The 27,430-nt window shown below is 41.8% G+C and overlaps 1 protein-coding gene across 2 annotated transcripts; it reads left to right on the top strand.

Annotated features, from left to right (window-relative positions):
* The first annotated feature begins 390 nt into the window (after positions 1-390).
* Positions 391-8,008, top strand: LOC146302849 (uncharacterized). Of its 2 annotated transcripts, none has more exons than XM_084697316.1 (7): positions 391-476; positions 1,941-2,010; positions 5,161-5,365; positions 5,627-6,687; positions 6,796-6,865; positions 7,125-7,290; positions 7,569-8,008. In XM_084697316.1, the coding sequence occupies exons 2-7, from the start codon at positions 1,999-2,001 to the stop codon at positions 7,681-7,683; spliced, it is 1,629 nt and encodes a 542-aa protein (XP_084553442.1). In that variant the 5' UTR covers positions 391-476; positions 1,941-1,998; the 3' UTR covers positions 7,684-8,008. The 2 variants fall into 2 exon arrangements, with proteins under 2 accessions (XP_084553442.1, XP_084553443.1); XM_084697317.1 differs by lacking the exon at positions 391-476 and adding an exon at positions 1,830-1,855.
* The last annotated feature ends 19,422 nt before the right edge of the window (positions 8,009-27,430 follow it).

Below are 27,430 nucleotides of genomic sequence, written 5' to 3'. Positions count from 1 at the left end.
CTTGAATTGCACTTGAACTGCACTGCATTGTGGGATCAAGAAGAGACAGGTGGATCCACGGTGGATACGGCAGATAGAGTTCAAGGGTACACTCACAGAAATGAATCATGGCATATTTTATAATTAAGTATTTACATCTATTTTATTTTATTATTTTCCCAAAATGTATTAATTAAAATCCTTAGAATGAGCATAAGTCTATTAATTCCTAAATATATTAAACATTATCAATTAAAATATACTATAATGTTTTAAATATGGCTAGCTGTGAAACAAGCAAGATTCAATTAGTTCAAACGTATGAGATTGGTTTACACATAGATATATATATATGGGTTTACGTGCAATTTTCAGGAAGTGAAATCGTTTTGAGGTGGAAATGACGTCATATTTCGCGCTTTCCCAACCGTTTGTCTTTTCGACCATTTCACCTCAGAGCTGCCTGCTTGGATCGTGACCCCCTTGGCTCTATAACGGTAAAGTATCTGCATTCATCTAATTTATCTGCTAGTAATTGCTTTATGTACTTATGTTTTAGTTGTTCAGTTAATACCGTACTACACTAATTTGAATAATGTAATCCAGTAAATCTGTCATGATTGCAAACATTTTCGTCTAGTTTGATAGCTAGCTCTAAGTCTCACATGGTCGATGTTAGAACCTTCTAGGGTGGCTAATTTGAAGTTGGCATCAGTGGAATAGAAACATAGAATATGTTGCCTCATCTAAAGATTTGTTGCAAGTACTGTTCAAACTATACATAACCCTATAAATGTGTAGTTTTTTTTCTGGCTCCAAATTTAGGATGAACAATTAACGCTAGCTAACTGCTGTGGGTCAGCGCGAATGCTATTTTTAAGTATTAACATTGGAGTAAACTAGTGTTGCCCAGTAAAGCTGTACCAAAGAGACACATTTACATAGCTTCAGTGTTCCTGTGCATACATGGGAGACAATCACTGCAAACGAGCTGCAGTTCCTGTGCAGACAGGAGAACCTAGCAGAACGCCATCTCTGTAGCACTCCATCCAGTCCAGAACCCGGGGCCCTGAAGTCTCGACTTTTACGATACTCAAACGATGCGATGTTAATATACCTCTCTGATCTAACGAGTCTGACTAGCTGTCGTGACCTCTCAGGTGGGCTTTGGCTGTGATGGAAAGCTGGAGAGATGGTTGTTCTGCTAGGTTCTCCTGTCTGCACAGGAATTGCAGCTTCTTTGCAGTGGTCGTTAAAACCCGCTAAGGAGTAGCGTCACGCATATGTGATCATTCGAAAGCGTGCCCCACAGAGTACCGTCACACATGAGTGATTCTGAACATTCCAACGACTATTTTCCATAGACAAAACTAGATGACAAACGCTATAGTATGGCTTCAAAATTTACAATTAGGAGGCTAACAAGTAACACTAGCAGGTAGTAGCATTGTTACAAGTATTATGCTAGGTTGCTAGGTAACGGAAGCTAACTAAAGCTAGCTAACTTCCGTTTTGGAAAAGTAACTCACTCTGGTGGAAGCGTCGGTAATAGAACTCACTCCTTAAAACGTTTTTAAGAAGCCTAATGACGAATTATGGTCAGAATTATGTTGGCCCATGCTACACCCCTTCACCAGATATACAAAGACAGTACTACATTGTTAAAATCTTGATCTTCCCACTACATTGAAAACTCAAATTGTGTGTTTCCATTTAAAGTTAATGGTCTCCACATGTCGTTGTTAAGCCAATTACAGGTTGATGGTAAAAAATGTAAAACAATACTTGGGAAGTCTGAAAGTTATAGGAGTTGAGCAAACATTTTGTTCTTTTGTTCTCAGTATTATTATTGTCAGCATGCAGTGCATCAATAAAGGTATAGTTTCTAAATAATTTAGCTGACAATAATTGGATGCAAATATATGTTTCATTAATTTTCATATTTTTTTCTTTCATTTCAGCCCACTTCGAGATCTCTGCCCATTCCCCTGCCTTCCTCAATTAACGTATTGCTGATCGATGGTTGACAAGGTAATATCATGCCTATTCCATGCCCATGCTAGCCAGTTCATTTTCTGGATTTTGTCAGCCTTTTGGTAAACAATGTTCCACTGTAAATTTAACCCGTGTGAGCATGTGTCTGAGACTGTTGTTCAATTTACTCAGCATACAAAGCTGCACAGTAACACTCCCTATTATCAATATCAATGTGGTGTACCTGACTGTCCTCGGATGTACCGGAAAGCCACTGTTCTGAAGACTCATATGTATAGAGACCACAAAGGACCAGAATCTTTGCAGCATTGCAAGCCACTTGATACACCCTTAAAGTGTGTGGCTCTGTCTTGTGCTTTTAAATGTGACACTGTGACCTTGCTTGTAAAGCATTTGAAGTCACACGTAAAAGACGGATTGGAAACTAAATGCCCATTCAGAGGTTGCAACCACAGCTTTACAGTTGCATCCAGTTTTGCATCACATGTTTCCAGGAAACACGCAAGTAGACGTGTAGAGGATCTGGATGAGTTGGTTCTAGATAAGTCTGTTCCCACAGAGCCTTTGAATCAGCCTGAGTCTAGTCAGTCATGTTTTGATATTTCTGATGAACAACATGAATCAGAAATGCCATTTGCTGTGGATGAAACCCTTTTTTTACAAAACCTTACACTTCTCTACTTAAAATTACAAGCTAAGCTATTGTTACCGGCAAGTACCATACAAACGATCATTGAGGACTTTCAAAATGCCCATGAGCTTGGCCTGTCACATTCCTTTAGCATTTTGAGTGAGAAGTTGAAGGTACTTGGAATTCCTGAAGCCACTATAAGCAACATTATTGATGAATTGAATGCAGGGGATCTACTCAAGCTCTATAATAGAGGAGTTCTGAGCACGGACATAAAGAGGAAGGGTGCATTTAAAAAGAGTTTCAACTATGTTGATCCTGTGCCACAGTTCTTAGGAACTGATGAAAACGGCAAAGAGTGCTTTGCACAATACATACCTGTGCTGGAGACATTGACTGCACTATTTAAAAGTCAGTCTGTTCAAGACCAGTATGCCGCCACCCGGTTGGAACCCTCTGCTCCTGATGTCTATCAGGATGTTAGGGATGGAGAGGGATTTCAAAACAATCTTTTACTGAAATCTGAGCCTTCCTCAATTGGTATAATACTATACCAAGATGCATTTGAGGTGGTCAACCCACTTGGTTCAGGGAAAAAAAACCATAAAGTGTTAGCAGTTTACTCAACCCTGACAGACATTTTCCCACACTATAGGTCGACCATCAATCAAATGCAACTTGTCCTCCTCTGTAAGGAGCGTGATTTTAAGTACTTTGGTACAAACAAAGTGTTTGAAACTCTGATCAAGGACCTCAAAGTCTTGGAGGAGAGAGGTTTTGTGATGCATGATGGCAGTGCAGTTAAAGGTACTTTGGTTGCCATTTCGGGAGATAACTTGGGCTCCCACTGTATTGGTGGCTTTTTGGAAAATTTCAGTCGGGCTGATTATTTCTGTCGGTACTGTGAGATAGATAGGGGCAGATTTGTGAACGAACCACATGAGTGTGGTACCATTACAACAGCAGAACTGTACAAAAGTCACTTGGATGATCTAAAAACTAGTGACACCAACTCTGTATGCGGCATTAAGTCTGACTCTCCTTTTAATCAGCTTGCTCGTTTCCATGTTTGCCAGCCTGGCCTTCCACCATGCCTTGGCCATGACTTGTTTGAGGGTATCGTCTCTTATGACCTTTCTCTGTTTATTGACACTTTAGTCAAGGAGAAGCATTTTACTTACCTTCAATTAAATCGGTGTAAGAACCAATTCAAATACCAAGGAAATGATGGCAACGACAAACCGGCAGATCTCTCTCCTGGCTGTGAGAGATTAAGTGGGCATGCAGTTAAAAACTGGTGCTTTCTTAGATTGCTACCTCTCTTGGTAGGTGACAGGATAAAGAATCCTTGTGACAATGAGGTATGGCAGCTCATTTTGCAGCTAAGAGAAATAGTGGAACATGTCTGTGCACCAGCCATTACAGCAGGCCAGGTAGCGTATCTAAAAGTCATCATTGAAGAGTACATATACTACAGGAAAAAGCTGTTCCCTGACCATCCCCTAAAGCCAAAGCATCATTATTTGTGCCATTATCCAGAGCTGATCATACATTTTGGGCCACTAATCCGCCTGTGGACGCTAAGATTTGAAAGCAAACACACGTTTTTCAAACAGTGTGCCAGAAGATTACACAACTTCAAAAGTCTTTGCAAAACTCTGGCAGAGAGACACCAACTACTGCAAGCCTACTTGAGTGCAGGAAACCTGTTCCCTCCACCAATACAAGTAGAAAGGGTACAGAGTTTTATGTGAACGATTACAACGACAGGATCAGAGCATCTGTAGCTAGTTATGAGTTTGAGTCACAATCTGCAGTGGCTTGTAACAGTGTAACAGTGAAGGGCACTGTGTACAAAAAAGGGATGTTTGTTTTGCTTGAGAACAAAGATGAAGAACTTTATGTTGGGAAAATTAACCTGGTCATTGTTCACCAAGATTCTGTGCACTTTGTGACAGAGAAACATACTTTTGTAAAGCTGATAGACATGGGCATCTACTGTGAATTAGGAGCAGCCCAAGAGGATTATGTTTGCATCAAGCACAAGGATTGGCTTGACTACCATCCTCTTCCAGCTTACAAAGTGCATGACCTGTCACTAATTGCCCTTCACCATTCTTTTTCAGTTTAAGCAGCCAGGTGAGAAAAGAAACGGGACTGTAAGAAAGACTGGCGGGTATCAGCCAATAAGAAACCGTCCTAGTAAATGTACTAGTTAAGAATCAGTTAGAAACATAGAGAATGACGGTTGGGTTTATTTCTTACACTCGTAATCTAAAATTTTGTTTAGTAGCTGAAAGAGTGCGTTCATCACGAAAGTAAGTTGTTTGTTGGTTATCTTATTTTCTCACCTACAGGGATAGTGACTAGTGGTAAAATAGAATGCACAACTTAATTATTGTGGATAGAGATAGATAAAATACAGATGGGAATAGTTTGTTCCAGTTAGGGCTGCAATGTTCAATCGATGACTAATCAACTATTAAATTAATCACAAACAGACCATTTGTGCACAATGGAAACTAATTCATGTTTAACACATTCTGATCTTTCAGATAATGAATCATCTAGAGATCAAGGAAGCAGTCTCATCTTTTCTACCAGGCCTTCCTGTTGAAACCCTGACTTCCTTGGTGGAAGGGTTTGAAGAGCTTGGTGTGGAGACCAGGGCAGACCTTGCTTTGCTACAAGAAAAGGATCTGGAGAAATACCTCAGACCAATCCAGTGTCGAAAACTGCTGAGTGGCATTCGGAATGAAGGTAAATCCATATTTTGACAGTGTAATGTGAACATTGGACAAACACGTGACATCAACTTCAAATAAACAAGTTTTAGTATAATTTTTATCTTCATCTGAGCATTAGGGGTGCTGATGAACATTTGGTCTTTAACAGCCGAATGGTACAAATTGCACCATTTAAGTTTACTTGTACAAACTGAAACTTTTTTCAGCAAGAATACTCGATCAAACTTTTTCCTTCTGTATATCTAATAATCTTTTCTTATTCTGTCACTTCTAGGATTTCCAGTGCTTGACATAGACTTTGGTATTGCCTCTCCACTTGGCTCAAGTACTCCATGTCCCTCATCATCAAGTTCTGAAAGCACATGCTCTTCTTTCCGCTCAAATACTCCATGTACCTCACTATGTACCTCACCAAGTACTCCAGTTCCCTCATCATCTTTGTCGTCACCCACAATTCCTGGCCAGCAATGGTATACAAACTTCCGGGTCAGATGGTACCAGACGCCAGCAGCAGTTCAAAAAGCAGTGGCAGATCAAACAAGAGCATCACCAGGGGACAGAAGAGATATGGTGAAGGTAGTGGTGGACCAAATGTTGGAAAATGATCCCAACCCCACCAGAGGGATGTGTCAAAGCATTGCCCGGAGCATTGTAAGGGACTATCCGAATACTTTTGCTGATGTTGGGAAAAAAGGAGACATTATTGGAGATGGCTGTCACTCTCTTCTTCAGCAAATTAAAACGAGAGTAGAATATAAAAATAGAAAAAACACTCTTGCACGGCGACGCAGAGAGAGAAGGCCCCACATTGGAGTGGCAGAGGGGGCCAGAGAAATGGCAAGAGGCCCTGTGGATCAGTACGGATGTGTGAGGTGGTGTCCTGAAGAGCTTCCTGCTGGAGAGACCGAGGCAACCTTGGATGAAATGAAAAGGCAACTGTGCAACATCTACTCAGAGGAAGGGATGGGCGGGGCAGAGAGAGCTGACATTCTGATGGAAAAGACCTACATCATTCAGCGCCGGTACCTGAACAGTGTGCCTGCACCAGCCATTGCAGAAATAAAGGAGGAATGGCCTTTTCTCTTCTCGCAAAGAGGCCTTTACTCCCACTTTGGTCTGCTGACAGATGTCTCCATTCTCAATAAGTTGCAAGAGGCCATGAACGGAAAAGGCAGTACAGCCATTCGTTTCTTCCAGGAACACAGCCGTCGTCCTGGGATCGAGGATGTCCTGAACACTTACGAGCCAGAGACTTCAGACAAGGCTGCATGTGTCCTTATGCTCCTGATGGCATATTTCAAAGAGCCCAAGAATTCCATCATGCTTGAGAATGATGTAAGTTGTTTAAAAGATTTATTTAAAAAAAAGTGATTTCATTTCATTCTCTTATGCACCATGTTGAACATATGCAACTGTTGATGTGTGTTGTTTCTTATTTTACAGCCGTGTGCTACAGCTGCTGATGTGCAGAGGACAGTGACGTTACCAAGCACCCCCTGCTTGATTGTCCAAGGTATTGTTGACATCTGGATTTGATATTGATATTTTGAGCTGTATGTGGTTATTTTAAATAGGCTTAATGTTCTCTGGTGTCAGGTGTGCTAAGAGACAGTCAATTAGACCAATAACAATGGTCAGTGAGTGGGCCACAGTTTTCAAAAGCATTCAATGTTGAACATTTTAAATGAATGAAATTCAAGAGAGCATTCCTCTCTTGTGCAGCATTCCACTTCTTTACAGTAGTGATAGATGGGTATCTCTGTTCCCTTCAGGCGACCTGATGAAGCCTAGCACCTGGATGCTATCCATTGAAGGACAGGTGGTGATGGGACCACATGATCGCTTTATCAATGGGATAGCTGCGGTTTTTGCAAGCTACTACAATTTGAACCTGCAATATCCTGAGGATGGCTCCTGCACTTTGGAGTTTATCCAAAGGTATTGTAACACTTAAAATAACACTGGACTGTATTGCTTTTTTATCTTGCTTGGATAGTATTTATGGTTGTTCATTTGGCATTTTTTCCTGCCTCCAATGCTTTATTACCTAGACTGATTTTGATGAATGAATGATGAGTTTTAGGAAATGTCCACAAGATACTAAATTATGTCAAGTACGATTTGGTTGAAGGGAGGGCACCACTGCATGTGCCTTAGATAAATAATGCAATATTAAATCTGTAAAACTGAAAGTTGTCTTTGCTTATCGTTTACAGGTGCTTCTTGGGCATTAACCCAGAGCAAGGCTCAAAATCCAAGAGGCGTGGAGGCATAAGCCAAAATGTGAGCACACTCCAAAGAAAGCTTGTTGACTTTGAGTGGTCTTTGTAAATATGAAATAGTAGTGTTAAAAATGAAAATGTATGTTAAGGGACAGCCCTATAGTAAATTGTATAATTGAATAGTGAATTTAATTTAAATGTATGGTAAGGGACAGCCCTATAGTAACTTGTATAATTGAAAAGTGAATTTAATGAAAATGTATGTTAAGGGACAGTCCTATAGTAAATTGTATAATTGAATAGTGAATTTAATGAAAATGTATGTTAAGGGGACAGCCCTATAGTAAATTGTATAATTGAATAGTGAATTTAATACTTTTTTCATTATTAAAAAGTTAAAATGAGTATCGTCTTTGTTGTCTTAGTTCTTGCTTTGACTTTTAGTTTAGCAAATCCAAAGCACGTTAGTGTGGTAAAATCACAGTTAACAACTCAAATTTGCAGTATTTTGCAGTGTTAATAAAATTGTAAATGTACAGTAAATTACTGGCTACTAGTTGCATTACTTTTACAGTAAAAGTGTAAATAAACAATATTTTAATGTATAATAAAAAATAAAAATGTACAGTAAATTACTGGCAGTAAAAAAAAAAAATACAGACAATTACTGTAATTTATATACAGTAAGACAATGTAATTTCACAGCTACATACTGCTATATCACAGTAATTCAATGACAGGACAACTGTGAAGTTACAATATACTGCTGTAGTTGTCTTGCATTTTACTGTGAAATGTTTACAGTTAATTATTGTGAAACATGTGCAGTACATTACTGTGAAATATTTATAATACATTACTGTAAAATTACTGTGAAAGTAATGCAACTAGTAGCCAGTAATTTACTGTAAAGTTACAGTGAAATATTTTACAGTGCACCAATAATGAGTATACAAATGTATTGAGTGTTTGTGACTATTGTTTTAAGTTTAATGAATGATAATTATGTTTTCTTTATACTAGTGCAAGGTACCCGTGATGCAGTCCATGATTAAGATGTCAGTGAAACACAAATACAGATTCCTTAAACAATAGATAGTGCATAGTGCCCATGATAAAATTGGTGACACATACACATAGTCATGGACTTATAGATAGAGCACAGTGCCCGCGATGATGTTGGTGACACACACAGATTTCTGAAATTATAGATAGATAGTACAGTGCCCGTGATGCAGCTGGTGATGACAGTTCTTCTCTGTGGTTTTGGTACTTATAATTCTCAGATCACATCCTGAAATTCTCTCTCATCTCTGAAGTACTTGTTCAACTTCCACATCTATTCTAGTCAAATTGTCAATGCTGTGGTAGCCTACGTTCATACAAATGATTATGTAGACTTCATTTGTCTGCTGTTTACTAAGTTATGACTTGCTCATTTTATGTTGTTTAAAATGTACTATATTGGTTCTCTGTTAAATTTTCTTACCACCACAAACATCTAAACATTTAGTTAATGACTGAAGTCATTACATGCACAATGATTGAGCCAGTTGTTATAATTGCAGGCCTAATTTACCATACAACGCTTTTACATTTGCAATGTGGTGGCAGATTTGTCATTAGAAAATACATACAAAATTCACTGATCTATACTGAAAGTAGCCTACATCCACTTTATATTGTCATTCTGTCCACTATCCAGCCCCTTCGAAAGCAGCTAATTAATGGTTGTAAAAGAGAATTTGCTTCTAAATAACAAACCAATTCCATATTTTCCTTCCTACTAGTTTCATTTCATTTTGAATTTCAGTCGCATTCAGGGGCGGATCTAGAGATTTTCATTCGGGGTGGCAGAAGGAAGTTGTTGGGTGGCCTCCTGGAGGCGAATCAAAACCCAAAGTAGGGGGGTACAGTACTCCCTATGGTAAACGATTAGGCTATAACATTGTAGTTTAAATTAAACAGTAACATTAATATTATTTATTGAAATGTTCTGTGATGTACAAATAATATGTTTCCATGGGAAGATTGATCATGCTGTTTAATTGTAACTTGTTTAACTATATGCTCTTATGGTTCTTCCGTTTGGGACTTATTTGGTTTTTCAGAATCAGAATCAGAATGGGATTTATTTGCCATGAAAGTTTGCACAGACAAGGAATTTACTTTGGCAGGAAGGTGCATACAATAAACATATAGGAACCTAAAATTTAAATATATGGACTATCTATACTAAGGGTACATAGGGTACATAAACTAGCAGTACTAAGTGGAATTAGAATTAAATATAATGTACAATAAAATAAAATATAAGTTGCCAATTACAATATAAAAATACAAAAAATACAAATATAAAAAAAATACAAATGTACAAGATACAATTGTGTACATGCAATGTGTTTTAAGCAGGATGTCATTTGAGTCAGTGTGGACCCTTGGCCTTGTTGAAGAGGCCAACAGCGGAAGGGAAAAAACTGTTTTTGTGGTGTGAAGTATTGGTCCTGATGGACCGCAGCCTTCTGCTGGAGGGGAGTGAGTGAGCCAGGGTGGGAGGAGTTGGCCACAATCTTCCTCACACCCCTCAGGGTCCTCGAGGTGTGCAGGTCCTCGAGGGAAGGCAGATTGCAGCCAATCAACTTCTCAGCAGTGCGGATGATACGCTGCAGCCTGCTCTTGTCCTTGGCAGTGGCAGCAGCGTACCAGACGGTGATGGAGGAGGTGAGGATGGACTCAATGATGGAATTAACAGACAAAACGAGACAGAAAAGAGCGCACCTAGCGACCGAGGCAGTCTTCATCGGCGCCATCTTGATCTCTCTGGAATACACATGCTAGAAATGCACAATGCATGCTTCGTGTTTTGGCTACCCGCAATGTTTGGGACTATTTTGTTGTTATGATCAGTGACCTATGCACTTTGGATAAAAACGACTGCTAAATGCATAATATATATATATTTTTTACATTGCGGTGGCAGCCAGGGGTGCCATATAGGGGGGAAAAGTTAAGACCATTCTGAGGGCCCCTGAGTGACAGGGGCCACCAAAAAACTGGTAAAACTCATGAAATTATATATATTATATATCATATAAACCATCATCATTGAGTATATATATATATATATATTTCAAATATAATAATACAAGTAATGATCTCTTTGTTTTTACTTGTGTTTGGCAATACAAGTTAATTATCCCCATTGACCAAAAAGTAAACATCCATACTGACCGACCAACCCCTTGTATCGGCATGAAATGGTCTGCCTTAGCCCACTTATCACAATGTTTAGTTGCAGCAGAGCCCGTCTAATTCTGGGGACACACCACAGGATAATTGGGCCGATTTCGGCCCTTCCGACAATCCTAGGTAACATATGTCCCGATTATCTTGATGGTTCCGCAGATTTTATCAGATGTTCCCTTGGTGTGAGGTGTGTTAAGAGTGACCACACACTGTAGGAGCAAAACGGCTAAATCTAGGATTTTTTGTCTTCATGTTTGTAGTCTCTCACAGTTTGAAAATCTTATAAGATTAAAAAAATTGTTAAGTGTGTCCCCAGCATAAGGACAGCCTGTCCACTCCCTATAAAGCCCCATTGTACCGAATGTTGTTGCAGTTCCAACAGAGTTCCACTGGGAGTGATCGTGGTCGAGTGCAAAATGAATGGGAGTCTATGGAGCTAAACGGCTAAATGTGTCTCTTTCACCTGATTGTCGTTGAGAAATCTCAGATTTGATCGTAGTTTTTGCATGTTCAACATTGATTATAGGTCTAAAGTTGAATGAACGAGTACTTTCTTACAGGGTGAGTCGTTGTTTCCCATAACACGCTAGCATTCTGCTAATGAATGCTGATTGGTTAGTGAAGGATTGACTACAACCAGAGATCCCGCTTGATGGCATCTGAAGTGGAACCAGTATGTCAGAGCATTAGCAACATTAGCAACAACATTAGCAAACCAAAACTCTTTCTAGCATGTGTATTGACAGGGAGAGCCTAACCTGTCAGCTGTGTTGTTGATGCCTCAAGAGAAAAAAGGAAGTGACCAGAGTTTGCCGTAATGCAGTATCTCTGGCCGTACAATGTGTATGACATCATTGACATTTTAAAAGGCTTTTTAGAACAAAAGGCGACTTAAAAAAATCTAAAACTCAGCAGTGAGTATTTTTTTTGCCTCCCCTTTCGAAATCAACATTCAAATTACTAGACAAAAAATTATATCCTGAGAAAAGTGGATTTTGAGCGGTATAGTGCCATAGACCTCCATTCATTCTGCACTCGAACGTTAGCGCCCTCATATGGCACTAGAGTGGAACTCCAACCAGTTCAGAAGCTGGAAGTTTCCAGAGATTGGCAGTTCTCTAGCCTGGCTGCCAGCCCAACTTCTCCCCGCCCACAAAAAAATTTGGTCAGGAAGTTGGGTCAGGCTAGCAGTTCTCCCCATATTAGACATTCACTGGTTGCAGTCAGTAGATGCGCTAGTCGCCAGAAACAGTAATCACAATGTTGCCTAGTAAACATAAATCAGGTTTCCAAAAAAGGTCAGAGAAAAGAGAGAGAGAGGAAAGACAAATGAGAGGTTTTCAATCTGTAACCCAGTTTTTTACCAAGAAAGGTGGGTAGCCAGTAGTCTGTGGTATAAATCTGTTGGCTTAATGTCCATAGTAAAATAAGATAGCTAGCTACAGACTAGTGTTAGCCTACATTTCATCAACATTTAATCAGTACAGGGAAACGTTTAGCAAGATATTCATATTAAATCATTGCCCCGACTCCCTTCCCCTCTTAACAGACTTAATAACAGATGAGTCAGCAGCACCCCAGTCTCCCCATAACTGTACCCCTCCCTGTCCCAGTGAAGAAGTATGTCATCAACATTGTGTTAATGACATGCCAATTAGCATCATTCCAGGGAGTCTGGGAATTTCTTTGTCTCTCTTGCTCTTTTTACCATGAATTTGTTTTTTTATTAATGACAGAAATTCAAACAAATTATTTTCTTACACAATGATAATTATTAAATAATAATAATAATTTAAAAAAACTACTGTCTTTACTGGATGCTGGACACTGGAAAGTTGTAAAAAGTGAGTATCTTACCTCAGCCTGCATGTAAATTATAGACAATATTAAGATAATCCAGTTTGATACGTTCATTTAGATTGAATTCTGGCCGTTAAATGACATCTATAGATAAAGACTTAATTATTCCCATCATGAAGGGAAATTTATTTGAGAAACTTGCACACACTCACACCAAAAAAACTATCAGATCTAATGTATGTAATCAAGTGGTGGTGATACAGAAGTGTAGGTAATTTGGGTCAATGTTCTGTAGTGTTGGTGTCATTTATTGGTATTTGGCATATATTTATATATACTGTATATCTCACAGTATTCAGTATATATCACATGCATTGTGTACATCCAACAGAGCCAGGGCCCTCTCAGGTAGAGCTAGAAGAAGGAAGAATTGTGGAAGCATGGAGGAAGAAAGGAAAGAAAGTTACAGTGACAATGAGGATGAGAGATGCATAGTGGAAGAATACAGAAATCATAAAAAGGATGTTGACCCAGTTTTGTGGCTAGCAGATTTGCCTGACAGGGAAAGGAAGGCTTTTGTGAGGGCACTGACCAGCAGATGGCCAGAGATGATAATGAGGATGTACACATGCAGACTTGCATGTACAAATCACAAGCTGTAAATATTGTGCTAGTACTCGTATTGAACTACAAAAAGCCAGACAGTTGCAAGCCTTAGAGTCATATAAAGCTTTTGATGGGCCCAATTTGTTTTTTTTTTGTCATGGGGCCCAAAATTCCTGGCGACGCCCCTGGTGGCAGCTGCCACCCCTTGCCACCCCTTAGATCTGCCACTGGTCGCATTAGTTCAATCGCAGTAACCTAGCTAGTGCGCTCCGCTGGATTATAATGACACCTGCAAAATATTAACTTTGCAGAGTGCACGGTTCTTGAGACAATGTTATTGGAAAACTCGCTGCAGACCAGAGGACCAATCCGAGTGGAGGGGCTGGGACAGGGAGAGCAAGCCAAGCTGCTGCAAATTCTTTTTTCATTATTTTTCATTATTTAATGTCAAAATGCTTCCAAACAGCGTCAATTGCGGCATTGCACTTCGTTGGGTATAAAGAGGACACCCGGTTCTTTCTCTGATCGTGGAAAACTAAACCCATTCTAAGTTGTACACACAGATTCCTGTAATTAATAGAGAGATAAACGTCAACGTGTTGACGAAGGACTATTGTTAAGTAATATGGACAATATGAGCACAAACTCTGGACGGTCAGCAGACACCAGGGGACCTTGGAAGGAAAGTATCTTTGCGCCTTTTTCCTGTGTCTGGAGGTAAATAACTCAATAACGTTTATTGAGAAGTGTACAAATTTGACAACCTAGGCTACAAGCAATAACAAGGTCCTGTGGGAGTACGCTGGGTGAAGGATGCATTTGTTTTCAGTGGCCTAGCCTATTTGAGTTTTCCTTTGGTTTATAATATCCGTCTATGCGGTCGATGAATTGGATGGCTTCATTTATTGTTATGTTAATCTAACAAGTTAATATATTTATGTTAATGAAGAAAGCATTTATTTGGTAATGTTCAATTAGTTAAGTGTTTTAGGAATAATGCTCACTCTAACCACGTTTGGCGCTTGGCAAATGAGGGTGTCAAACAAGTTTATGGAAGATTGGAAGCTATTGTAACACGTCTGTTAAAAATAAGTAATGTGTGATAATATTTTGTTGCTATTGATGAAAATTAACTGACATAGATTGATTGGTTAAAAATAAAGACATGCATGAGGAAGCCCCGAATGTTAACATCTATCAACATCAGCATAATACAATTCCTAAAATTCAGTTATGGCTTTTGATTTTGGTGTGCCATCGTCGGTGGCCCCAGTCTGGCCACACATATGAAAAATGTTGGGCGGTAGACCAAAATGTTGCCTCCCATTCATTTTCAATGGAAGTCACGTAACAGGGTGAGATACCTGGCAACGCGATCCTGGCAATGCGATACCTGGCAACACGACCAGGTAGCCTAGCAAGTGAAGGGAACATAATTATATGCGTTTAGGGCATCTATGAAGAGCAATGCCAGTATGTTGCCGGTCTAAACAAAACCAGCTAGCATAAAACAGCTAGCACAGTATGCAAGGAAATTATAGACCTATATAACTAGACCAGGCTACCGAGGTCTTTAAAGATGGCGTCCCCGTTTATTTCTGTGGAAAGTGCTCAGTGAGGCAAGCAAGAGCTTGAAACAGACCGCGCCATCTTTCCAGTTCCAGCTTATGAGGTTTTGAGCAGAACAGTGGCTCGCCATGCTCCGAGCTCCGGGGCTCGTACACACTCTAAAGTAGCTGGACACGTCATACTTTGCGACAACCAGTCGCGAGCGTGTGAGCTAACGCATTGCAGTTAAGTCAGAAAACTGTACAAGTCCGGTCAAGAAGCACATCATGAGAACTTTATGGAAATCAATGCTATTAGTACTGTATAGTAGGGGTGGGAATCTTTTGGTACCTCACGATTCGATTCGGATTGATTCTTGGGTTCAAGGATCTTTTCAAATGGATTCACAATTTTTAATAAAAAACATTTTTTTTATGTGAATCGCTAGAAGACTGAATCGCGATTCAAATGTGAATTGATTTTTTACCCCACCCCTACTGTATATTATTCCTTTCACTTGGTTTTTAGAAATATAGGCCTGTTCTAGATGGAACTCACCACATATGTTTTTCTTTTTGCCTCGTGTGTTTAGTATGACTGCCTAAGTATTGTGTTCAATTAAAGAAACTGTCAACTTGAATATCTGGTTCCGTCTTTATTCTAAGTTAAAAAGGCCTATATATGTTACTATTATGATAATGAGGTGTTGCTTTATTGTGGCGTTAACTGACATAATGTTACATAACCATAACAATATTGAGGTTATCAGACATAGGCTAATTTATTCATTTTCATATTTGCTCCAGAAGAACATTCTATAGAATGTCAACAATCTATAATGGCGCCTTAACATGCCACAATATCACTATATTAGGCAATAATTACGTTTGTCATGTCACGCACATACTAACATTCATTACTAAATGGTTAAATCTGCTTTAAAATAGCGGGAATAAACTCTATTAACAACCATCATGTATGTGTGCAACCATTTGTAAAACTGGCGACGATAGGGCAGGCAACTGTAGATTATCAAGCCCTTTCTCCTTGTGCTCAGTCAGTTCCAGGTAAATTAGCGATCGGCTAATGTTCCCTTTTGTGCTCGTGCCCTGTACCCGCAACCACAGTTTCAGGCAACTTTTCTTGACGTAAGCAAATAAATGGGGTGCTAGTTTACCCATTTCGGATGGCTTTCAAATTGAGCAAAAATCAGCCAAAAGTAGTATGTACCAGGCTCAAGAATAGAACAAAAATATTGGGGGAGATAGTTTTGGATATGTTGAGTTGAGTTAATAGAATGAAATCAACAGGACGAGCCGGGTACCTAATTGGAAATGCAATACCACCCATGTCCACAGGGGCCTTTGCCTCAAACTGAGAAAATATCAAACTTTGTTTCAAATGTGTATGAACATACGTATGTTAACAAGGATACAGACATGATATGCTCACACATGAGTGTGCCTAGGGCTACAGACTATGTATCTATTAATTAGTCATTTACTTGTGGATATAAAACTTCTAAATGTTTTTGAGTCCAACATGGTCTCTTACACTTCAATCTCATCAAACAACAAGTTCATTGCTAGCTAATGTTCACAGAGGGGCATGGCCAGTGCCCCTGATTGTAAATATGCTTTGATTGTGAGAACTGTAAAGCAGGCTGTCTGATATGATATGATGACAGCCAGGGAAGCTATCTTCAATCTGACTGTGTGTGCTACTAGTCACGCAGTCTGTTTAGTCTGAAGTGATACTTGACTAAACTGTGCAATGGGCAAATGGCTTGGCTGTTATGTTCATATTTCCATATTTATTGTTTGGAACCCTGCAGGGAGTTCAGTAGAATGCCAATCACGGAGTTGGATGGCAGAAGCGAGTGCACACACATCACCAACCTTGCATGCGTGTGAGTGCACACCCAGGCACTTGATTGGTTAAAATCCAAGCTTCTATGTCTTTACAGCTGCATCTGTACAACCTTAGTAGTACTGAACATCTAGGACCCTCTCTCCCTCTTTATCTCTCGCCCTCTCTCTCTCTCTCTCTCTCTCTCTCTCTCTCTCTCTCTCTCTCTCTCTCTCTCTTCCCCCCTCCCTCTCTGTATGTAAAGGTATGTGTGTTTATGTTTGCATGTCTGTGATCATCTCTGCCTGAGACAGAGACAAACAAGGGTCAATGTAGAAGCCCTCTGGGCCCAAAACACACATGCACACACTCAGACCTAAAATCAGCACTACAAAGTCTAATTATATCCTGTATAAATGTATGCATTGACGTTGTGAACTCAGAGTCAATTATTCCACAATGATTATTCTGAACCGGTATAAAGTAAAGGTCCCTCAGGGTAATGCAGGCAGGTTTAAATGCCAATTTCACCGTGCGTGCTTCTGGAACAATATCCCCAGCAGCGTCAAAATTCATTGTCCGCTTATGGAACCCTGGTTTCTGGTGGTTTGTTCTCTGGTTGTTTTCTGTATACAATCTCTAAAATGGACACACATTAACAACATTATGGAGGAGGAACAAACTAGCACCATGGATGCACATGCCAGCTATCTTAGGAACTTTGTTAGGACACATGGTTCATGGTTCTGTTGAAATTCACCGAGACCATTGACCTAAACTCATCTGGAATATAAAATGGATCCATTCCTGACGGAGAGAGCCAAAGGGTCAAATCCATCACCAGACAATGCATTGTAACCATGAGTCCTTCATGGTTCCTTCCAACACCTATACATCCTGATATCTAATACGGAGCTCAAAGTAAAGCAATTCTCTCAAGAGGTGCATAAACCAGTTCTATCAAATCTGGACCCCCCCAAAAGTGGATTCTCTGCATGCCCCTTGTAGGTGGAGGAATGAAAGCATAATCTCTCCTGTTTGTCCTTCTATCTGCCTACCTCTCACTTTCTCTTGATGAGAATGGATCACCTGCTTTCTCCCTCTTATACCCTCTTCCCCTCTCTTTTTCTCAGTCTTTCTCTCTCCTCCCATGTGTGGTGTGTCCACCCTTATCTCCTCCCTCCTTAGACCTGTGCCCCTCCATCTCTTCTTTCCCCTCTTCACTGGGATTGTGTGCTGACAGCTGGGTACTGTTGGCGGCCCCACCCCTCGACAGGGGGAACTAATTAGCAGGTTTCCTCCTGTCAACACCACTACCAGATGGGTTCCCACAATGCACTGCCAATGTCAGTCGAGCAGGAGCTTGGCCGCACAGGTGGAGAAGAGGGAGAGAGAAAGAGAGAGAGAGATGGAACCTCTCTAGTCTAACACTGTGCCACTATCTCTCTGTTTCTTCCCCCTTCTCTCTTTCTCTCTCTTTTAATCTATTTCTCTCTCTTGTTCTCTCCTCACCGATACATGGATACACATTTTACATTTTACTGAACCATATGATATGGGTTGACAAGCATAAACACAGTTAGGTTTTAAGGGTGATGATTAGCATTTACACATAAAGCTCATAATAAATGATGCTTTGCAAATTTAGCAAAAGCAACGTCACCGTATTGATTGAAAAAGGAATAAATGAAACCCAGACAGGCTGTATGCTTACATACATTTCTCAGAAATACTGTATTGTGATTTCTGCCTTTGAAGTATTTGGTGCCTGAAGCTATAGTTGAAGAAAGGTTGGCTCCCAGCTAGCTAGCCAAGCTCAACATGCCTCACCAAAAATAGTTATGAAAGCAGTGGAAGGGTCGAAATAAAACCCCTTTCCAGGTTATTTTTAACAGCATGGTGGTGTTCTGTACAGTGTTGTATGCATTGTGAACGGTGGACAGCTCACAGTGTTTAAATAACAAGCTAACAATACAGACCACAACCAGACACATATTCCTTTTTTACAAGTAACTTGATTTCAGAAGGTTTCTTTCAACAATGTAGGGCTATGTGCATGTTCCTGTGCAATACACACTTTCTGCTGCACTTTTGTGAATCTGCAACAGTTTCCAAAGGAACTCAAACTTTAAAGAGACACTTTCTAAACCATGATCAGAAACAGTATGTTATCATACCCACAAATAACTTGCTGTGTGACTTGTCAATACTGTGAGAGAGAACATTCAGTCTGTGCACAGACTAGCAATGGTCACAGCAGTTTTTAACATTCTGTCAAGGGTCTACAGATGGAAAATTGCCATTTGGCTAAATCAGGCAGACATTAATGTGCACTGCTCCTGTAAATAAATACATACATAAATAAATACAAATTCAGTACGAGAATAGTGTCAGGTATAGGGCTTTCAGACTGGAGGAAGAAAAAAAACATGAAGGTTCATACAGTATCAAAGAAGGTAAGCATGTAAATTATTGATCAAAGAGAGAAGAAATAACAGGAAGTCCCACACATAAAAAGTAGAAGCGTGTAGAAAAAAACAAGGAGAAAGTACATGGATTTGCAAGTGACAAAGTTTGTATTTCACAACCTCAGTTTGACTTAAACCAATATTGAATGTTCTCTTAATCCATTCTGAGTGAGAATGCCTGCTGAAGTGTAACTTAGCTTACTAGTTTAGTTAATAAGCTTACTGTACTGTGCACTGCTCAACATTGAAAGACGGAGATGACACTGCTTTGTGTCTGTGTGTACCATAAAGGTTGGCTGGTGTAGTAAACCTGCAGCATCAGCAACAATGTTGATTTGCTGTGAAAGGTCAGCTCCTTCGCCTTTGAACTTCTGCCTCTTTCATACATCTATATTCGCACACACATACACATGCACACAAACCCTCACAAACACAGGCACACATACTGTGCAGTACACTCACAGACACACACTAACACAGTTACTTGTTTAAACTGAGGTCCCGATCAGGAACTCCTTACACATTGTTGTTTTTGGGAAGACACTAGTGTGTTGAATTTTCAAAATTGAACAAAACAATTACTGATAAACCTGCAGACACTGAATGGCAAAGCCACAGAACGCTAAATGTGATTAGTGTGATTTAATTAGTGATCCAGTAGTCCTGCTGAGAGAGGTGCAAGGGCAGAGACTGGGGCCGGGGCAGGGGCAGGACAAATAGACAGGCAGGCAGACTAGTTGATTCACAGATCTCAGCTTCCACCAGAAACAGAAGCCTGAATCTCCTACCTGCAAAACTCCATCTGCTCTCTCCCTCCTTTTCTCTCCCTCTCTCTATATCAGCCTCCTACTTTCTCCCATCTTTTTCTTTCTCCCTCTGTCTCTCTTTTTCTTCCATGTCTAAATAATGAAAATATAAATGATGTGTGTGTCCCAGCTCCAAAGTACATATTCCAGCCAACACTTGAATTACTAAATGCATCTTTTGGGTACTGGTCAGAGGTTGGTGTACTAAACCTTTCACCTCCCTCAACACACACACACACACACTCACAAATATACACTTTCCTGCAAACAAAGCTACCTTCTGTGACCTCAGGGGGAAGCTAAGATGAGCCCTCACCCCTGAAGAATAGGAATGATGTCCGGGGGTAGCCGTGGTGATGGAGTGAGGACCCACACATTTCTCTTCATCAAGGGTTCAATAATGCAAGAGATCCACATGAATAATTTTCCCCCCTAATGGATATTGCATGCTCAGAAAGGATTTTCAGTTCCAGTTTTTAAAAATTCAACATGTGAAATGATGCGTCGCTATTTGACAAAGTGATTTTTTGAGGCAAGAGGAGAGTAGCCCAAATGCATCAAGGAACATCATCCAGGAAAAAAGAGTAGATAGAGAGAAGGAGGGTGCCCGAGAAGGAACAAAGGAGGAAAGGAGAAAAGTCTTACTGATCCAGTATTTTGACATCTGGTGGCCAGTTTTAAATAACCAAATGACTTAAAATGAAAAAGAATTTGGTTAGGAATTGTATTAAACGTTTTATATTTTTGCAGATTTTATCCAACTGTTGTGAGATTAGTTAAGCATTTCCATTACAACATGTTGCTTGCTGTTGCTGTAGTGTTATTGAGGGCCTGCAAAAAGGAAAAGAAAAAATTCACCGTCTCCTTAAAAAAGATGATGGGGAAAACAACCTGTTTTGCAGGGAGGAATCCAACAACGGTACCTGCTAAATTCCAATTTTAGTGTCTGATTAGAAATCAATGGAAGAGAATAGCCCAACAGCAGAGGCGGAACCAGGAGATTGAATTTCCACTTCCCTCTGAATGTAGATCAGCTCATCCTGGGTTGTCGTCATCATCACAGCCCTGATACGGCACATCAGAGATGGCCCTGCATTGGAAATACAGCCCATCAACAGAAAATGAGAGGCATGACAGTGTATGGGAAGAATTCAATTAGCATATCAGATAAGTTGCGTTGCCTTGTACGTGTGATTGATGAACAAAAATACTTTTTTTATTCCTTTCATGGTGTTTGAGACTGAGCTGCAACTTAAACCTGACAGTGCATGAAGACAAAAGTGAGTGTGCCACATTCCTGTTCATATGGAGAGGATGTAGACAGAAGGCTACTGCTTCGGAGGTGATTTACTTCCATAGGGTTACTGTCCAACGTCCTCTCTTCCCATACCCTCTTTCACTCTCCTCTGTCCTTCATCTGCTAAGCCTAGATGACATTTTAATCATAAAAGTTCATAGAAAACAACCTTGGATCGGCCATGTACAATAGTTGTTTCCAGTAGAGTATGCAGACTACTGATACTCCTTTGCTATGCTGCAGTACCTGCCTCCACAGCCCTGATATACAATATGCGTATGCTATCAAAGTATGAAATCAGCCATGAAACTTTAATGAACATTGGAATAGAGAGAAGAAGCGCCAAACAGAAAAGTTGAATTGCTGTAGGCAACAAGGAATTGTTTTATAGAAGCGTATCCGTCACACCGAAGGAAACCTGAAGAGGAGAGTAACCATTGCCACAGGCATCTGGGCGTTCCACATGTGAATCTAAGAACTACAATGAAATTATACTTCCTTTTGATTAAGGACACCACGAACGTGTCCAAAGCCATTCTTCATGCTTACAGCACAGTCACTGGTTGCTTAGGGACAGAGTAAAACGGGTAACAGGTACACCTTGGCAGCTACTTTGCAAGAACCGGCAACATTTTTGGGGGCACCGGATTCATCTCGCTCCACACCACAGCGATTAAACCGACTGATCAGTCCAGCAACAGGCAGCAACTGTTCAGCAAAGCAAACATACATCAGTTCAACTGATGTATAACTTAGTATTGATCAGTAATCTGAGCAAGGCCTCATGAGCTTGCAGTTTCCGACTACCACCACAGTGTTTGGCATGCGCCGTACAGCAAGCTCAGTCAGTCTCTTGCTACATCCTGCCACTGTGCTCTCTGTCTATATAGGTCTGAAAGAAGCTTAGCTATGCAGCAACAGCATGTTTAGGTGAAGTGTCCGGGAACCAAGAGTGCTGAAGTAAAGTTTGTGTACTGCCTACATTAAACCTATTTTAGAAGCGCTTTGCCCCCAGTTTTACCTCCACAAGCCAGACAGCCGCACAAACTGGCACTCAGCACTCCGGGCCCGAGTTGCTAGGCAACTGAAGACACTTCAGCTGGCCTGAACTGATTCTTTGATTCGAGGAAAGATCTTATATAACCACCAAAGTAAGAGACATTTCACATTACATTTTATTGCACAACACTTGTAAAAAATTATTATGATGTCACTTGTATGTTGCATGTCTTTCATGTACAGTGAACCAAAAACAAAACACTTATCTTTGAGTAATTAACTGTATTTTGCAAGCAAAGAAATACACAGTTGCATTGTATAAAGGTATCATTTGTAGTTTAAATTAACAAAGCCAACAATCGAAGGCTTGTTTTCTAAGTCTAAAACCACAGCATCCTCAACCCAAGTGTTTCACATTTTCCAGTGAACTGCACACAAAGATACACAGAACAATAGTACATTATTATCGTCCTTCTCCCCTGGCTCTCATTCCAACACTTGCTGAGAGCGATAGGTCTGCACTGCACCAATCATGGACTGCCCCAACCAGTAGAGAATGTGAGTAATATGTTAATTACAGTTTGGCTAGTTAACATGTGGGCAGCAGCAGTCATTACCATTCTTAAAGGTGAGTGTGTGTCTGTGGGTGTGCGTCCACTGGATGGTGTGTAAAATTCCACAGGGATGTGAATAAAGTTGAAGGTTATATCCTTAGCACGTCTGATAGTGATCTCTTGTTTCAACACTGTGTGGGTGCATTACGTGTCTGTGTGTAAAAGGCTGGGGTAATAACAAGAGACGTGGAATGTAACATTTAAATTAGAAACGTGACCTCAATTATTTACTGTATATACTTTCCAGAACGATTTATCTCCCATAGTGTCATGTACGGGTAGATTAAGGTTGTTCACTCATTCATTCATGGTTTCAAGCTTCAACATGTTACGTCGACACTGTCAAACATGAGTAAACAGTGCCCCCTAGTATCAAATTGGAAAAGTACGAACAACAGATGGACATTCAGTGCCAGAGATACAATAAATGGATGGATGGTGGATAGTTATGTCTTGGGCAACTTTCAGTTGGGAAAATATGGATGCTTCCAATTGATAAGCCTATGGGCAACGAGAGTGGAAGTCATAAGGGGAAGGGGGGTATGCTCCCTACTCTGTTTACTCTGCGGTACTGCACGCAACCGCCACCTGAGCCTGCATTTTCTTGCACGAAAGAGACGGTCATGGTTGTTTTATTCTGTGTCGTTAAAAAACTGCTTTGACGTTGTCAGAAAAGGTGAGTTTTAAGTTGTATAAATGTATAACAAACAAACAATCATCATCAAGTTTTATGAAATCAATTAAAATGTTCATAAATCCAGGCTCAGTTTGCCACGTTTAGCCTAAATAATCAGACGGCTAGCTTGTCTACCAGACAACCAGCCCGTTAATTATCACATGCAATTTTTTTGGTAGGAAAACTAAGCTACATGTCTGCTGATGGTTAGTTTATAACATTTTGTTTAAACAAGAAGAATAAATCATGGAAGTAATGCATTACATTAATTATTATCATCAGTAGGCAGGCTATTTTATGTATTCATTTGGGGGGGGGGGGGGGGGGGGGCATTTTTCAGGCCAGAGCAACTGCCCTTCAAAGTTCCTGTGCACGTCCCTGACAACAGGGACTTTGCTCATTTATTAAACTGTGCGTAGGATTCTTACTAAAAGTGTACGTACACCCAAAAGCCTTAAATGGCGTACGTACACAAAAATTTAGATTTTTAAAACCGTGCGTATGCACACCTGAACGCAATGTTCCCTTTATAAATCACAGATTACCCACAAGTGTGCATACGTGAATCCGTATGTTACCCCTCTCTGAATACGCCCATTTTTTACCGTAAATGCAAAGCACCTCATGAATGCTAATCTAGTATCTCATGACCCTGGCAAGCGATAGTTCTTCACAGTGAATCATGGCGACCAAAAAAGCGAAAGTTCTCAGACACTGTTAGCCTGTTGGTGGAGGCCCGAAAACCACATTATTTGGTGGCCCGTGGATCACTTTTGCTTTGCCTTTGGCAAGGGCACAACCATTGTTATCTCCCATATATATTATTATTTTTCCCCCCCTAAAACTCTGTTAATATTTGGACTACATAGACAACCTAGGTGTCAAACGTTTCGTCTTGGTAGCGATTGAGTTGCTTGTATTGTGATTTACGTTCCGTTGCATGGTTTAAGTAGAAATTACGTTTTTGTGGCGAAAAGTTAAGCTAATGGTGGCTAACTTGCTAGCCACAGTCACTAACGCCACTAACGTCACAAAAACTTGCGTGACTATAGCAGAACATTAGTTTAGCAGCTCGTTAACTTCTGGGAGATGGCTAGGCTGTAGTGATGGGAAGTTTGGATCATTTTACTGATTCGGTTATTTGAATCTCGTTCAGTAAAATGAACGAATCTTTTTTCAAGTCATTCGTTCATTTCAACGGGGGGGTGGGGGGGGGGGCTATACGTCCACTGCGAACACTATCAAATTCTCATGTAGGTTAGTGCATGACATGCGCACCAGCAGATACTATTTCAAAAGAAATTCCTACATTCAAATCATGTATCATGACAGTTTGTATGATTTGGTCATTTATTATCACACTAGCATTTAATTATCACGATTATCAACTGTAAATGTAAAGTGAAAATACCAAAACCAGTCAGTATGATGACTTGAGCGAATATCATTCACGTCTTACTAAAACAGCGGCCACGCGAAAGGGAATGAGGAATCTGTTTCCTCTACTAAAAAATACAATGCGTGTCACAATTCCTAGTGATCGGACCCAAATGCAGACCGAGACTGGTAGGTGGTGAAAGAAAAAGGTGTTTATTGGTGACAGGTGGGTACAGGTGATGGTGGTACCAAATGTGCAGGTCGGTGGTGAGGGTGGTAAGGCGGGAGTGACCGGGTTCCAGGGTGCAGAGGCTGAAACAGAGGAGCAGGAGTCCGGTCAGAAATATAAATAAACAATTTGTAAGGCAACAGGATGACTAGGGATAATCCTTAAGATCCAGGCACTAAAGCGCAACGTACTGGTACGTCTAACGATCCGGCAGGGACTGGATGTCAGGCCACAGGTTAAGTAGAGTGATAACGATGATCAAGAGCAGGTGTGTAAGGGAAACAAGCTCAGAGGGGTGGGGTCGTGACAGTACCCCCCCTCCGACGTACGCCTCCGGGCGGACCACCCGGCGCACCTGGATGGAGACGGTAGAAGTCCCGCAGCAGGCCAGCGTCCAAGATCTGACGCCGAGGGATCCAGCACCTCTCTTCTGGCCCATAGCCCTCCCAGTCCACGAGGAACTGGAATCCCCGGCCCCGCCGACGGGAATCCATGATGCGGCGCACCGTGTAAACAGGACCACCGCCGATCATCCGAGGAGGGGGAGGCCGAGGGGGAGGAGGCAGCAGGGGACTGAGGAGGACAGGCTTGAGGCAGGAAACATGAAAGGCAGGATGTACCTTGAGGGCCTTGGGCAATTTCAACCGGACGACTGCGGGATTGATGATCCTCTCCACCACGAACGGGCCGATGTATTTGGGATTCAGCTTCCTGGACTCCGTTCGCAGTGGAAGGTTCCGGGTAGCCAGCCAGACCTTGTCCCCCACAGCATAGGTTGGTGCAGGAGTACGGCGACGGTGTTGGTGCAGGAGTACGGCGACGGTTGGCCTGGACTTGATACCGACCGGAGGCCTTCAACAGGGAAGCCCTGGCACGATGCCAGGTCCGGTGGCAGCGGCGGATGTGGGCTTGGACAGAGGGAACAGCGAGATCTTTCTCCTGTGAGGGGAACAAGGGGGGTTGATAACCGTAAAGGCATTGGAAAGGGGACATACCGGTGGCGGAGGTAGGAAGCGTATTGTGGGCGTATTCCACCCAAGGCAATTGGGAGGTCCAGGAGGTGGGGTTTGAGGAGACCAGGCAGCGAAGCGTCGTCTCCATCTTCTGGTTGGCCCTTTCAGCTTGGCCATTAGACTGGGGGTGGAATCCAGACGAGAGGCTGACAGTAGCTCCAATGGCTGTACAGAAGGCCTTCCATACCGCCGATGTGAACTGGGGACCTCGGTCTGATACGAGGTCTCCAGGAAGACCGTGGATCCGAAAAACCTCCTTGACAAGGATCGCAGCAGTCTCTGTAGCTGAAGGAAGCTTCGGGAGGGGCAGAAAGTGTGCAAACTTGCTGAATCTATCAATCACTGTTAGAACAACAGTGTTACCTTCGGACGGGGGCAGACCGGTTACAAAGTCCAGAGCCAGGTGGGACCAGGGTCGCCGGGGAATCGGTAGAGGGTGCAAAAGTCCTGCACTGGGTCGGTTGGTTCCCTTGTTCTGAGCACAGACAGGACAGGCAGAAACAAAAACCCGGGTATCTCTTCCCATGCCAGGCCACCAGAAGCGTCTGCGCAATCGAGCCATGGTACGGGCAACGCCCGGGTGACAAGCAATCTTAGCAGTGTGTGCCCACTGGAGCACAGCAGAACGGACAGAGTTGGGCACATACAAGCGGCCCGGTGGGCCGTTACCTGGACCAGGCTGATCTAGAAGGGCCGTTTTAACCTCCTCCTCGATCTTCCAGACAACTGCCCCCACTACGATGTCCTGGGGCAGGATGGCCTCGGGTTTGGCTCCTGTCTCCTCTGTCCTAGAGAACACACGGGATAGGGCGTCTGCCTTGCCATTCCGAGAGCCTGGTTGATAGGTGAGGGTAAAGTTAAAGCGCCCAAAAAACAAAGACCACCTGGCCTGACGGGAGTTGAGTCGCCTGGCCGACTGCATGTATGCAAGGTTCTTGTGGTCGGTCCATACGATAAACGGTTGCTCCGCTCCCTCCAGCCAGTGGCGCCACTCCTCCATGGCGAGCTTCACGGCAAGTAGTTCCCGGTTCCCTACGTCATAGTTCCTTTCGGCTGGGGAAAGACGACGCGAAAAAAAGCACACGGGTGGAGCTTACCATCAGCGGGGCATCGCTGGGACAGGACGGCGCCAACTCCCACATCAGAGGCATCCACCTCCACCACGAACTGTAGAGAGGGGTCCGGCTGGGTGAGGATGGGTGCGTTGGTGAACCGGTTCCTCAAATCCAGGAATGCTCTGTTTGCCTCGGAAGTCCAGCAGAAGGGCCTGGCACTAGACGTTAGGGCTGACAAAGGGGAGGCCACCCGGCTGTAGTCTCTGATAAACCG

This window comes from Hypomesus nipponensis, chromosome 1, assembly GCF_054491055.1.
Source record: "Hypomesus nipponensis isolate SF chromosome 1, ASM5449105v1, whole genome shotgun sequence".
Classification (NCBI taxonomy): Eukaryota; Metazoa; Chordata; class Actinopteri; order Osmeriformes; family Osmeridae; genus Hypomesus; species Hypomesus nipponensis.
This window is presented reverse-complemented; position numbering and strand designations above follow the sequence as displayed.